The sequence below is a fragment of the Phyllobates terribilis genome, unplaced genomic scaffold (genome assembly GCF_046119375.1).
Source record: "Phyllobates terribilis strain yellow unplaced genomic scaffold, ASM4611937v1 Scaffold_2__4_contigs__length_985480577, whole genome shotgun sequence".
Taxonomy (NCBI): domain Eukaryota; kingdom Metazoa; phylum Chordata; class Amphibia; order Anura; family Dendrobatidae; genus Phyllobates; species Phyllobates terribilis.
In genome coordinates this window covers 744,392,920-744,407,593 of record NW_027362762.1, presented here as the reverse complement: position 1 = coordinate 744,407,593, position 14,674 = coordinate 744,392,920, and the positions used below count along the sequence as shown (strand labels likewise).

The 14,674-nt window shown below is 41.1% G+C and overlaps 1 protein-coding gene across 4 annotated transcripts in view; it reads left to right on the top strand.

The window, feature by feature from the left end:
• Positions 1 to 14,674, top strand: part of KDM6A (lysine demethylase 6A) — a 153,275-nt gene that overhangs the window by 77,562 nt on the left and 61,039 nt on the right. For 3 of the 4 annotated variants that reach the window (XM_073667237.1, XM_073667238.1, XM_073667239.1), the window contains exons 7-10: positions 7,369 to 7,423; positions 9,988 to 10,022; positions 10,876 to 10,969; positions 11,468 to 11,594. In XM_073667237.1, coding sequence (XP_073523338.1) covers positions 7,369 to 7,423; positions 9,988 to 10,022; positions 10,876 to 10,969; positions 11,468 to 11,594 — 311 coding nt within the window. Of the gene's footprint in view, positions 1 to 6,420; positions 6,439 to 7,368; positions 7,424 to 9,987; positions 10,023 to 10,875; positions 10,970 to 11,467; positions 11,595 to 14,674 lie in introns of those variants that run through there. The other variant, XM_073667240.1, reaches the window with a different exon arrangement.

Below are 14,674 nucleotides of genomic sequence, written 5' to 3'. Positions count from 1 at the left end.
TGGAGGACTGTGTGGGGCCCATTATTCTGTATGGAGGACTGTGTGGGGCCCATTATTCTGTATGGAGGACTGTGTGGGGCCCATTATTCTGTATGGAGGACTGTGTGGGGCCCATTATTCTGTGTGGAGGACTGTGTGGGGCCCATTATTCTGTGTGGAGGACTGTGGGGCCCATTATTCTGTGTGGAGGACTGTGTGGGGCCCATTATTCTGTGTGGAGGACTGTGTGGGGCCCATTATTCTGTGTGGAGGACTGTGTGGGGCCCATTATTCTGTGTGGAGGACTGTGTGGGGCCCATTATTCTGTGTGGAGGACTGTGTGGGGCCCATTATTCTGTGTGGAGGACTGTGTGGGGCCCATTATTCTGTGTGGAGGACTGTGTGGGGCCCATTATTCTGTGTGGAGGACTGTGTGGGGCCCATTATTGTGTATGGAGGACTGTGTGGGGCCCATTATTGTGTATGGAGGACTGTGTGGGGCCCATTATTGTGTATGGAGGACTGTGTGGGGCCCATTATTGTGTATGGAGGACTGTGTGGGGCCCATTATTGTGTATGGAGGACTGTGTGGGGCCCATTATTGTGTATGGAGGACTGTGTGGGGCCCATTATTGTGTATGGAGGACTGTGTGGGGCCCATTATTGTGTATGGAGGACTGTGTGGGGCCCATTATTGTGTATGGAGAGGACTATGTGGGGCCCATTATTCTGTATGGAGAGGACTATGTGGGGCCCATTATTCTGTATGGAGAGGACTATGTGGGGCCCATTATTCTGTATGGAGAGGACTATGGGGCCCATTATTCTGTATGGAGAGGACTATGTGGGGCCCATTATTCTGTATGGAGAGGACTATGTGGGGCCCATTATTCTGTATGGAGAGGACTATGTGGGGCCCATTATTCTGTATGGAGAGTACTATGTGGGGCCCATTATTCTGTATGGAGAGTACTATGTGGGGCCCATTATACTGTATGGAGATGACTATGTGGGGCCCATTATATTGTATACTCATTGGCCGTGACTTTGTCTAAGTTTTTCATTTTTGCCCTCTGTGTGTTTGTGTTTGACATCCCTGTGATATACCATCATTCTGTTTAAGATGACCCCTAGGGAAGCTATCATTAGAAAATGACCTACTGTTTAAGTCAGGTTTTCTTACAGGTATTTCTTAAAACAAAGTTAGCCATATGTTTTGTTTTTTTATAGATGTCGTGACATAAAAACAAAAATTGGTAATCTTGCATTTTTCACACTGGCCACTGGGGCTTTTTAAACTAATTCTTCCTGTCATGAAGAATTGAGTTTTCTCATAAGTAGATGGTATAATAACAATGATGGGTAACACCTCTATACACAGCTGATAACACTATATCCCCCAATCACAATAGGTGATGTCACAGCTGACCCTGCTCCCCTTCCTTTACTATTTTAAAGGGGTGATGGTGTCGCTAACATCAGCATCAGAGGTCAGACAGGAGGCAACATTGTGACCAAAAGATATTTGTCTGGATATCTGCCAGATTGTGTACGCGAGAGGCAGATTTTGTAAACCTGTTCTATTCTAATGAATGGGACTAGTTACGTGGCTCGGCAGATATCTGTAGATGTGTCCTCACCGGCGCACTGACCTCCAATGCTGAAGCGAGGGGGGACAGATTACCCCTTTCAACTTTAGATGGATGCACTTGGCTTTCTTACTTTGCTCACACTGGATATATATAAACGAAGGTTTTGTTCAGTGACACCGTCCATTTGGCTAAACTTTATCCCACCCTGAAATCCAAATTTATTTTTTCAAGTTAATCTGTTCTGTATTGTTTTATAAAACACCCCTAAACATTGTTTTTTGTTTCTACCTTTAGTTCCTCCTGAATTTCATTTAATTATCTGCACCCAGTTTAACATCTGGATCTACCAGACTAGGCAGCTTTTTAAACCATTAAAATATATTTAAAAGAAATCTGAATTTTGTTAAAGAAAAACCCATAACTTTTCGTATAAGGATTGATATTTTTATTTTTGGTACAATGAGAAGTAATTTTTTGTTTTAATTCCTTTTTTCTGTAAAGTGTGGCGGCTAAAAAAAACATGACCTGTTGATACCAAGTATACTTAATTATTTTTTTTCAGGTTGAGAAAAGGCTTTGTTTTTTGAGTTTTTACTTTTTAAACTTTTTTCCTTACATTATTTTAGCCCCTTAGTATACCTGGACTTCTGATCTTTTGTGCAATATCCTACATTACTTTAGTACTGTGGTATACTGTATATTTTCTAATCTCTTATGGAACAAGCCTGTGGGTTTAGGGATACCAGTATGGCACGTCCTCTGCCATGTTAACCAATCGGCATGGTAACCGGATGGGTGGGTAATCGCACTTCCTCCTATCCCCACACCTGCCGTCTCCTGTCAGCAGATGGCAGCTATATTATATCCACGTTGATACATGTATATGGAGCATGCTCAGCTCCTGATGTCGTATGATATATTTATGTGATATAGTGAAGAAGGGGTTAATAAGTGTGAAAACACAGTTCCATCTGCTTTTCATAAGACTTCTATCTAGAGCTGACCAGCCCCCGTCATAGAAGATTCGCTTTATGATGATTTGTAGATCTAGAAAGAGTGGAGCTGGGTTTACCCATGTAAGTGTGCTTTCACATTGCGTTCTGTGTCCCCGTCTGGGCTTACGCCCTAGAATTCCCTGCAAAACGGGGTCCTGACGTATGCTGTGACGGGGACCACAGACCGCAATGGTGACGGCATAGCGAACATGCGCTCTGCCGTGCATTTTTTTCAGGAGTGTACGCCCACAGGAGGTGGACACTCAGATGTAGGATGCTGCATGCTGCGGGGAATTTTAGGACATATGCCCTGACTGGGACACATAATGCTATGTGAAAGCACCCTAAGCCTGCCTGGTAATCAGCAGGCATGAAGACGCTGGTTTTATACGGACATAAAAATAATTGTTGCTTTACTGCACGTTCTCTTCTATAAATCGGCAATGTGCTATTGACAAATGTAATGGATCCAGTAGGATGAACACCTAGGTGGGCTGTGCTTCTGGAGTAAATAAATTCTTCAGAAATGATTGAGAATTAGGTTTTTTATTCAATGTCGTACCAATGGATAAAAAAAACCAAAAAACATTTGATTTGATTTTTTCAGTCGATAAAGACGTTGGTATGGCATTGAAACGTGTTGAGTAAAAAAAACTTATTCTGATAATTGTTTCTGAAGAATTGGATGTCTCCAGCAGCGCAGCCCACCTATGTTCATCCTCCTGGATCCAGTATCTCCTGGAGGACCTCTCCACCAGCCCCGGGGCAGCAGCTGTTTTTTCTTTATGCCTATATAGGAGATGGGCCTGTCACAACTCCTCCAGGAGAGCGTAACCAGCACTCTCCATAGGGTATCACCATATTGTGCGCTCTGTTTTTTCACTTCTAGATTTATTTATTGACAAATGGGAAGTGTATGAAATAAGGGGCAACAGTCATATGAATTATTGTTCCTATGAAACTCCCCTCCTCCTGATCATTATGTGGAAATGAAACAAACAAGCGTCAGTCGACTTCCAATATCTTAGCTCGCTGAGGGCAATTTATTGTGCTTTCTAAAGCGACCTCTACCAGATGATAGAAGTGGCATGAGCTGGCCTTGTACACTCACAGATGCCTAGTGACCAATGGTCATTTTATTTGTTGTGACTACCTTAAAACAGTATTTTTCTTATTCCTGTCAGGCCCAGTCTTTTCCTGTACACAAAAACATGTAAATCCTCATATTAAGTGCTATGTCCTGAGAGCTGAAGCATTCTGCTACTGAATTCTGGGGGTTGTCATGGAAACTTCGGAACCCAGTAATGATGCCATGCTATACCTTGCAGCAGAGATGGCTAGAAGGCCTGCAGGAGGGGGCTGTCTTCTGCACTTGTCCTTGTATACAGATCATTGTATTATGTCACTATACACAGTTACATGCAGAAACTAAGGGACATATTTATGAAAATTATCTTTATAGCCCATAGGAACCTATTACAGATTGTGAAATAAGCTGTCCTGCCTGTGAGTGTTTCATATGGCTCCCACACAGTGATCAAATAATGAAGAATTATTACAATGTAACAAAATGAGGAGAAATCACAGTGACATGGAATTTTCAGTGTCAAGCCCCCATCTCCACTAGAGGCACTTAAACAGCTGAGAGGATGGTGCCATAAATGTCATCTCTTGTTCTGCAGTGTATGCACCATACACATTTGTGTGACAACATCGGCCTCCTAGTTTCTTGTGGTGCACGGTCTAAGAAACTGTCATTATTCATGGAACCGGCTGCTTCCTGTACCTACTTACCTTTCTGTCAGTCACTAAATAGTGTGTTGGCTGGTCACTGATTTTTGGTTGTGTTGAAAAGATGACTTGACAAGACAGAAATACAACTATACAGCTTTTTGCGGTTTCCAGAAGGATTTAACAGCCCTCCCAATGTTAAATATTATACAAGTCTAGTGGTGAAAGTATCTCCTCCACTTTAATGTGCGACTTAAAGGGTTTGTCTGGTCTGAAACTACAGTCTAAAGTCACTCTGTGACTGCAGACTTGTGAATCCTCATATCACACGCCGGATTCTCCAGCGTCTTCAGCAGGCGGTCATGTTACTGACAAGAATCCTCCCGGCCACTTTCATATAGTGAGTTAGCTGTTAGTGGTCGTAACCATGGATACCTAAGCTAATGCAATGCCCTGCACATGGGGTAAGTGACATATTTTGTGAAGAACTACACTACATTTCTAATTGGAGGTATTTGCTAATATTCTTATACCTACTACTTATTGGGGGATTGCATCTTGGAGATGGAAATACCCCTTTAATGGAACAAGGAATTCTGAATTTTATCAACAAATCATAATGAAAATGTCAGAACATCTGTCCTTGAGCTGAATCTCAAGAGAACAGGAGTCAAGCAGCAAAACAATGACCCAAAACACCCAAGTCATTCTGCAGAAGAGGGGTTAAAGAAGGATACATTTTAAAGTTTTAAATGGTCATGTCTCAGTCCTGATCTCAGTTCTATATGAATGCTGTGAAAGACTTGAAGGGAGCAGGTCAGGGGAGAAAAGCTTCCAGCATGAGAGTTGAAGTGGTTTTGATGTGCAGGACTAATCTACAATAACCGGAAACGTTTGGATGCAGTTATTGCTCTATAAGGGTGTCACAGCATATGCTAAATGCAAAGGTTCACATACTTTTGCTACTCAGACGTGTTATGTTGAATAATTTTCTTCATGTAAAAAAGACGGTCTAATATTTGACTCAATTGTTTAATTTTGTTCTCTTTATCTACTCATTACTTGTGTGGTAATCTGATGTAGTTTTAGGTCAGATATATACAGAATTATTGGATATTCTAAAGGGCTCACAAACTTTCAAGTACCAATATGTATAAGCTAATAAAGCGCGTAAGCGAGTGTAGGGCATATAGTCTTATACAACAAATTGACAAATGAGGTTCCCATTGAAATCCTTTGGGAGCAAATGGCATAAATGAACTAGTCGGAATACCTACGACCTCTTACCGTCTTTAACACGCCTGTTATTACTTTGACCAGGGGAATGGTAATTGCCTCGTGATGGTGAATTGATCTTTGGAGTCTTGTCGGGTTTTCCATTGGAATCATGTTTTCTGGAGATTCTGATGGAAATCCTGTTGCAATGCTCAGAGGAGAGCATGGAGAGTGTGAACTTAGCCTTAGTTGGTTTGGCTGATTTTAGTGTGTATGGAGGCCTTTCCTAGAAGTGTGTAGCCTGGCTCCTGGGTTAGTGTGCATGGTGGAAGCCAGCCTATTCTGTAGCGCTTAGATGCTCTGACAGGCGTGCACCTAATTTCCTGGCGGGCCTAGCATGAGCAGGATGAACAGACAATGCACAGCGGAACCATTGGCAACAGTTCACAAAGACATTTGACACCAAGCTACAGACGAGGGCGAAGCTCTGACATGGGACATATTGGTGTATTTACAAGAATGCTTCCATATTTAATCCCCAACCCCTTTAGGTGCTAAAATTAGAAATAAAAAATGTAAATTAAAACCAGCTGGTATCCTGGTGACCTCAGATTAACCATGTCCTAAGTATAATAGAAATATGTATCATTCCTGCAGACTCTTGCTCTTTAAGATTCCGGGCTGCGCTTTCTAGGTAAATCCTCTTACTGTGAATCTGAATTTCTATAGACTGCTGTCTGCCTTGAGGTATTGTGTGTCGTCTGTGAACTGCAGTGGCCTCTCCTGCATAATAACCATCTCACACAGCAGTAGCCAGCTTCAGTACCGCAATATTTGTATGAGGTGCAGATGTTTCCTCGCCGCCGCTGCTTGTTGCAGGCACCGATCTCAGATTAGCCAGGCTTTTCTTGTGTTTTTCGCCATTGGTGAGTGTCTTCCTCGTTCTTTCATTGTGTTGCAGTTTTTCATTACATTTACCTATCACTTCGATGTCTGTGTAGCAGGAAGATACTGAGCGTATTCCCTGTAACGGAGCTGAGACAGGATTGCTGCTTTTTTCTCTTGTGCATTTTAATGCTATTTCTATCGCCAGCCATGAGTATCAATCTGTCTTTGGAACATGCAAAATGTATGAATGTCTTTTCCTAGCATCAGATTATTAGTTTATTACTTATGTAGTGTATAGGAGCTGGGTGGGTTTTTAGCATAATCTTTTATTTTTACTGTAATTGTGTATTTAGGGCCCTTATTTGGAAATGAATTAATATGAGCGCAGGATTCTTGCGGCGGTCATGCCCCCATTAGATTGTGCTGTTTGGTGCCGAGGATCCTTAACCATAATGTGCTTTCATTATCAGTGCTATTTTCTTCATATTTAGTCATTTTCTAAATTCCCCAAGTAACATTTCCATGGTAACGGCCCCATAGCAGGCCCGTCTAGTCATGTACATGTATGCAACAAGGGTACGTGAATTTTTACAGGTGTGTTGAATCTGTAAATTATCGTTATTTTGTAGTAATTATTGCAAAAGGAAAAATGAATGAAATGTTCCTCCGATGACTAAGACCTGACAGCTGTCAAGTTATTAAACATGAGGGAACTGGCTATTCCTCCCTGAATCTTAGGTTTCTATCTCTACATTATGAAATCATTAGAATAATGCAGCCGCCTTCCATTACGTGGGGATATTATCTAGATTTCAGTGCATGTCTCTTTCATTCCTCCTTTCTATATTGTTTGGGTGCATTTAGAAATGCTACCACTATTACTTGTGCAGAAGTGTTAACTCTTTCAGGTAATCTGTGTAGCATTGTTTGATTGTTCCTCTTCATATAGATGTCTTTATTTCCAACAGCATTTTCAGTTGGCTTTGATTGACTGCAATCCCTGCACTTTGTCCAAAGCTGAAAGTAAGTACCTTTCTGTTTTGTGTCCTTTGTGCAAACCTTATGTTATGGTGTCATTGATATGTTCGGCTGTCTCCGGCAGTCCCATAGAATGAATACAGCGAAAGTGCCGAAGAGCTCTGTTCTCCAGAATGGTGTTTCCCAACTGTCGGACCCGCAGCGATCAAAAAGTTATCCTCTATAATATCAGAGATTAACTGGTACAAATCCTTTTAAAGAAGCATTCTCATGAAAATGTTTTATCTTAATATATTATAATCATGTTATACAGCACTGTGCACTTACAATTGCTCATTTTGTCTTTCTACCCAGCAATTTTTTCTGTTTTCCATTAGATCTATGACTTCATGTGATTAAAAACTGACTAGCTGAATCTGTCTAAGCTTTATGTAGAAACAGGAGGTCAATTTTCCCTGTGTGACGACTCAGTCACTACAAAAGTCAATGGCAGGGGGGGCGGGTGGAGCAGCTGGGTCAGGAGTTGAAGACAAGAATGTTAAATGCAGGGACAAGAGACTTCCTGTTTCTACATAGAGCGCAGAAAAGAGAAAAATTAGCTGGAGAGGAGGGCAAAATGAGCAATTGTAAGTACACAGTGCTCTATAATATGATTGCAATATATGAGGAGGATAAAAACTTTGATGGGAGGAGTGCTTCTTTAAAGAGAACCTGTCAGCACGATTTTGTAAAGTAAAGACATGGCAGTAATGGCACTCTGACAGAATAAATTGATGCCTTTGATAGAGAAATCCGCTATTTTCCCTTTCCAGTCGTTCTCCCCACTTTATTACACATGCGCCAAAATGTACTGGATTTGAACTCAACTCCTCACTGTTTGATTGGGGTCAAATTAAAGAGTAATAGTGTTTTTTTTTTAATCAATACACGTGAAAATAAGAAACTTATATATGTTAATGGAGAAATCCTCTTCTTTCTCCTCCTGGACTGATGATTCATCATGAAAATTCGGTTTTACAGGGAAGAGCAATTTCCTTATTACTGATCTAGAAGATGGCGGTTGGTGCTTATAAAGTTCTGTGGAGCGCTGTAACGGTCATCTCACTAGTGCTTGCAGCAGAATGTCTGTCTCATTTGTCATAAAATTATAAACCCACAAACTGTCACCACTTATCTCAGGAATGTTAAAATCGGTCTCCATTGAATACAGAATTTACCTGTGAAATTTAAATCCAGAAGGAAGAAGCATCAAATTGCTCTGATAAGATATAGTTCAAAGTTTCTTATTTTTATGTTCTGTTGATTGCAAGACCCCTCAGAAGATCAGACCTTTCACACAATGACATGTAGAAAGCTTTTACCATTGTGTATAATGCTATGAAGGCAGTTTGGGGAATAAAATCATGATTACCGGTTCCATTTAGGCCTCATTCAGACATCAGCGTTTTTCTCAAACACTAAAAATGTCCTTTGTTCATCAGTAATTTGGATCTGATTTTCATTAGTTTGGTCAGTTTTTACCATCAGTATTTTATCAGTGATTTTTTTTTTTTACTGATGGAAATATAAAATAAACTGCAAAGCTTCTCCTACCCATTATACTGTTGATGCTATCAGTGATTTACACAGACCCTTACTCCATATATAACTAACAAAGTAGCACTCTGTAGTGCTATAGTACGCAAATATGAAATATATGAAATTTGAATAGCATTACTGCTCTAGAAAATAGAAATAATTGAGAATTCTTAGCGCATAAATTAGCCAATTCATGTACCCGGCAGCCACTTTAAGGTGACTCTCATTGCTCAATACGGTCTCATCTATAGTCTTTAGACTCAACTCCAGTCCTCAAGGCCCACCAACAGATCATGTTTTCAGGATTTCCTTAGTATTGCTCAGGTGATGGAATTCTTACCGGTGTAATACTAATGAAATTCTGAAAACATGATCTGCTGGCGGGTCTTGAGGACTGGAGTGGAGAACCTCTGCTTTAGACACTGGGGACTGGATCCAGGGTCTGTTGGTGCTGGGTATGCAGTTATAAAGCCTGTAATGTCTGACCTACCAGCATTACCATATATTGTGGGAGCTGCTGAGCAGAGCCATTTTAATGGTTTTTAGGCAAAATATTTAGTATAACTTTGCTGCTTTAAATCCCTGTTCTTTCGACGCTTAGGAGTCCGGTGGGTGGTCCTAATTAGCGATTGACAGCCTTCCTTGTATGATTCTGCACACAGATATCACTAAGTAGTAACTCGTACTGGACCTCGAAGCATAAAAAGGATCAACAATCAGCCAAACTACTAATTTAGTGAATGGACATTCATAAGTCGGCCATTTTTTGTGGAGAGAATGTTACTTTCTACATCTCTGAAATCTGCTTTTCTTAAGGTCGTTGGTTGTCAGTTGATGAAAATATAGAGATCTACTTTGTATGACTGACAGTTTATGGAGTGCATGTCAAAACGACAACAAGTCATCCATCATTTCGCCTTTTTAAAACCACTTTAGTGATCTAATCCCTTACATTTTCTATTATTACTCTGGTGTTAATCCAGTAGATTCAATCCTCTGTTCTAATTTATTTATTTTTTTTCTTCATACAGTTCAGTTTCACATTGCTCACCTGTACGAAACGCAGGTAAGAAGTCTTTATATTAAATGTATAGTTTTCTATGGAAAATATTGTACTATTTGAACTGTTGAAGTCTGATGTGTCCACAGCTATTGGGGCTTTGTGTATTGTGTTTGATTTTCTGACTAAATAAAAAAAGGCTACCAAGTGGCCCCTACTTACAGCATCAGAGATCTGTTTGGGCCAGTGTTTTAAAGATGCTACTAGTCCCACCGGTCAATCAGGCAGGAGAGCACTACTCCCCCAAAAGCTAAAGAGTCTGGAGCTCCTGCAAAAAAACAAGACAAACCACCTATAAATTTCCAGAATAAATCGACATTCGTAAAAACTAGTGATGAGCTCAAGTGCTTGTTACTGGAGTTTGTGGAGGGTTCTCAAGTAGGCTCTGAGTATTGCGGGTGCTCGAGTGACATGTTTGTCTCCATGGCCGCATGTTTTGCGGCTTTTAGACGGCCACAAAACATGTGGGGATTGCCTGACATACACGTGCAATCCCCTCGTGTTTTGTGGCTGTCCAACAGCCTCGAAACATGCGGCCGCGGGGACTTGAACATGTCACTCGAGCACCCGCGCTACTCTGTGCATACCCGAGCATCCGATGCAAACTTGAGTAACGAGCACTTGCGTTCATCACTAGGAAAAATTAGTACAGTGAAAGCGCAAAGTAGCTGTCCCAAAAAAGGTGCTGATTTTATGAATCAAAAGATTTCTGAAAAAGGAGTTCTGTTTTAGAAATTAAAGACTTGTATTGAGGTTGGGAATATTTCAAGAAAAGTTCCAATGTTTCTTTTTAGCTACTGCATTGTGCACAGTTTATTATTTCACTTTTGTGGTATATAATTTTTGTTTCTATTAACAGAGAAAGTACCACTCTGCAAAAGAAGCATATGAGCAACTTCTGCAGACTGAAAACCTTCCTATTCAAGTAAAAGCAACTGTTTTACAGCAGTTAGGTATGAAAGCTGTGCTGTCTTCCCTGCAAATTCATTGTACTGCTTGTGAGTTGTCTGCTTTGTTACATGGGGATGTGTTGAAAACGTTCTCTACGTACATCTGTAATGGCAAACTATTCTGTACTAGTCCTCTTTTTACTTATTAGAGGTCTACTTAATTTCTTATCACCCATAGCTTATAACCAGCTTCATTCCGATGGATCATGAGAAGCAGTGGGTCAGCATAGAATGGTGTTATGTCTTCTTGAAATCTGTATAAATGTAGTTCCGCTAGATATTATAAAATCCAGTAATGGGTGGAGGATCCTGACCCATCATAAAGAATATGGTAAAAGCAGAAAAGACTTGAGATTTTTGTTCTACAAGACGACAGTCAAGTTCTTGGACAGCTATATAATATGGATATACCGTAATTGCAGTGATGGAAACGTTCTGCCATTTTTCCATATCATATTTTTTAATTTTTTTGTTAACTGATTATCTTTTATATTTGACTAGGATGGATGCATCACACTATTGATCAGTTGGGAGATAAAGCCACAAAGGCCAGCTATGCTATTCAGTATCTGCAGCGATCATTAGAGGCAGATCCCAACTCTGGTCAATCCTGGTATTTCCTTGGAAGGTAATCATGTTCAATTTTATTAATATAATTCTTTTTGTATTTTATTGGCACTATTTGTGTAAAGTTCTCAAATTCTGACTGGTGAGTAGTGCTGTTTAAGCATCCAAAAACCACTTCCAAATCTTTACAGAACTTTACTCACTATAGTACTTTATTGCATATCTCTAGGATTCGCTGGTAAAATTCTATCTGCAAAGACCCCACAATCCATATAGTCAAGGAGCCAAAGCTGTCCTTCACCACTTGCCTAGACAGCGGTGCTTCTTGCTATCTTCTGTGCAAGGAGTTGTGTTGCAGTTCTCATGCACAGTAGGTGGCTGAGAGTAGCCATATGTGAGAAAATGCTGGAGCATGTGACTCAACCTTTTGTTCTCAGAATTCACTGGGGCCTAGCAGTTAGTCCAATACCTATTTTATCTTAAGTGTGTACCATACAATAAGAAATTGTGAATGTGCCTTTTAACAAATATAAAGCCCCCGTCACACTAAGCGAGATGACTGCTGAGTCACAAGTTTTGTGACCCAACAGCGACCTCAGTAGCGATCTCGTTACGTGTGACACTTAGCGGCGACCAGGCCCCTGCTGTGAGATCGCTGGTCGTGTCGGAATTGTCTGGACATTTCTTTGATCGTTGAGGCCCCGCTGCGTAGCATGCATCAGTGTGTTTGACACCTTACCAACGACCTTGTTAACGACACAGAAACACATAGACGTGCATCGTTATACAGATCGTTACGGGTCGCCGCATCGTTGCTGCGTCGTTGGGAAGATCTGACTGTTTGACATCTCACCAGCGACCACATAGCGACGCAGCAACGATCCGTGACAGGTCGCATCGTTGTCGGGATTGCTGTAGCGTCGCTTAGTGTGACGGGGCCTTAAGTAATGCTTTTATAATGATTTGATAGGAAAAAATTTTGAGATTTGGAGTGTTTCCCTGATTTAACACCGCACTAATTAAACCAAAAGATCAGTCCACCCCCCCCCCCCCCCTTCCTCCTCTAAAATACTATTTTTTTTAAAATATTAAGATTTAAATGATCATACTACACAAACAAAAAAAATAATATATGTCAAATAGCTGTGGTGTCACTGGCTCTGGTGCTCTTATTGGTTATAGCACTCAGAGTACATCAACATTAAGACAGCGTTCCACTGAGTCTTGTATGTGCATTGAGGTGCACATTAAAGTGCCTCTGCCTTGACTATCAACTCCTGATGAACCCCTAAATGACAAAAAAAAAAAAAAAAAAAAAAGGGTGTTGACCGCGTCAGGTATTTTTCTGATGAGACATGATCAGATAAGTAGCTACCTTTATTGATGATCTTATTACAGATTTGATAAGCATACTGTAATGACTATTTAAATATTTTTTCATATTGATTGGGGCCAAACTGTACCCTGATACCGAATCTGTCAACTTCAATTGGTAAATGTAAATAATTTATCCCTACACCTTCCTATATGATGGGAGTTGTGATGTGGTGTCACTTCTAGTTGGGGATAAGTTCCTTTTATTTTTTATATCTATTTTTCTTCTTCCTCCTAGTTGTCATCCCTCCTGAGCACTGTAGGGTTCTGCATGGTTTAATAGTTTAATAGGACTAGCCGGCAAGGAGTGGGGGTACCCAGAAACATTAGGGTGCAACATCCACTGACAGGCAGGGATTATGTAGGGCCAGATCCTAGGCCCCAAGACAAATAATGATCAATTGCATTCTAAATCTATCAATTTCCCTGTCTTAATGTTGATGTACTCTTGAGTGCTATAACCAATAAGAGCACCAGAACCAGTGAAACCAGTGACACCACAGCGAACTATTTGATATATATAGAGATAAGGGTACAGGGCGTAGTACGGATCAACCGGGTCAGCCTACGCTGAGCGGGGGCGCCAATCTCGACTTTCATATAGGGGGCCAACCCCCGCAGACAAGCAAGGGCAAAGATAGTGTCCTAGTAGGGACCTTGCATGTTGTTTAGCACCCCGCTGTTATGACATTTATTATTTTTTTGTCTATTTGTGTTGTATGATCATTGGTATCTTTTTAATAGTTTTTAATAGAGTATTTTAGAGGGGGGTTTACTGTTCTTTTAGTTTAATTGCTTATAGGCCCCTTTGAATTATCTACTTTTGGTTTTGCTGTTTAACACAGCACTAAGATGCGTTTTTTAATGCGTTTCCGCAGCGTTTTTGCAGCTGCGGAAACGCATTAAAAACGCATGGTAGAAGGGCAGCAATGTTCCCCAATTGAAATCCGCATGTGCTGTGCCCATGATGCGGATTTTTCCGCAGCGTAAACGCTGCGCTCAAAAATCCGCAGCTTGTCCATTAATTTTGCGGAAGCGCTGCGTTTTCGCCGCCATTGACTTGCATTAGAACGCGCCAATTCCGCAAGACTGCATCTGTACTTGTGTAATTGGCGCGTTCTAATGTGTGGATGGTACTCGAGTGTGGAGGAGAGGAGAGTCTCATCCACACCCAGGTACCATTAAAAAAGCTGTAAAAAAAGAATAAAATAAAAAATAAATGTATACTTACCTTCTGTCGGCCCGCGCACCGCTCCTGCTTGGTTCCCGACACTTTGCAGTAAGTTGAAGGACCTGCGCTGACGTCAGAGTCATGTGACGGGTCACGTGACGCTGACGTCGGCAGGTCTTTCAATTCAAAGTTGCTTGGAGAACGGAGTGAGCAGGACAGCGCAGGCCATCAGAGGGTAAAGTATACATTTATTTTTTATTTTTACCACTCTCTCGGGTCACACTATATAAATCCATGCCGGTTGCATGGATTTATATAGTGTGACCTAGTTGTCAAGCACTTTCCAAGTGATGCTAAAATCGCCTGGAAAGTGCTTGTCAGTCCACATGCGGAAACGCATGTGAATCCGCATGTATTCCGCAGGAAAAACGCATGTACAATCCGCATGTGTTTTTTCTGCCAGGGAGATGCAGAAATGATGCAGAAATTTTCTGCTTCATTTCTGCATCGTGTGCACATACCCTAAGGCTGAGTTCACACGATGCGTTTTTCATGCGTTTCTGCGGCGTTTTTGCAGTTGCGTAAACGCCGCGGAA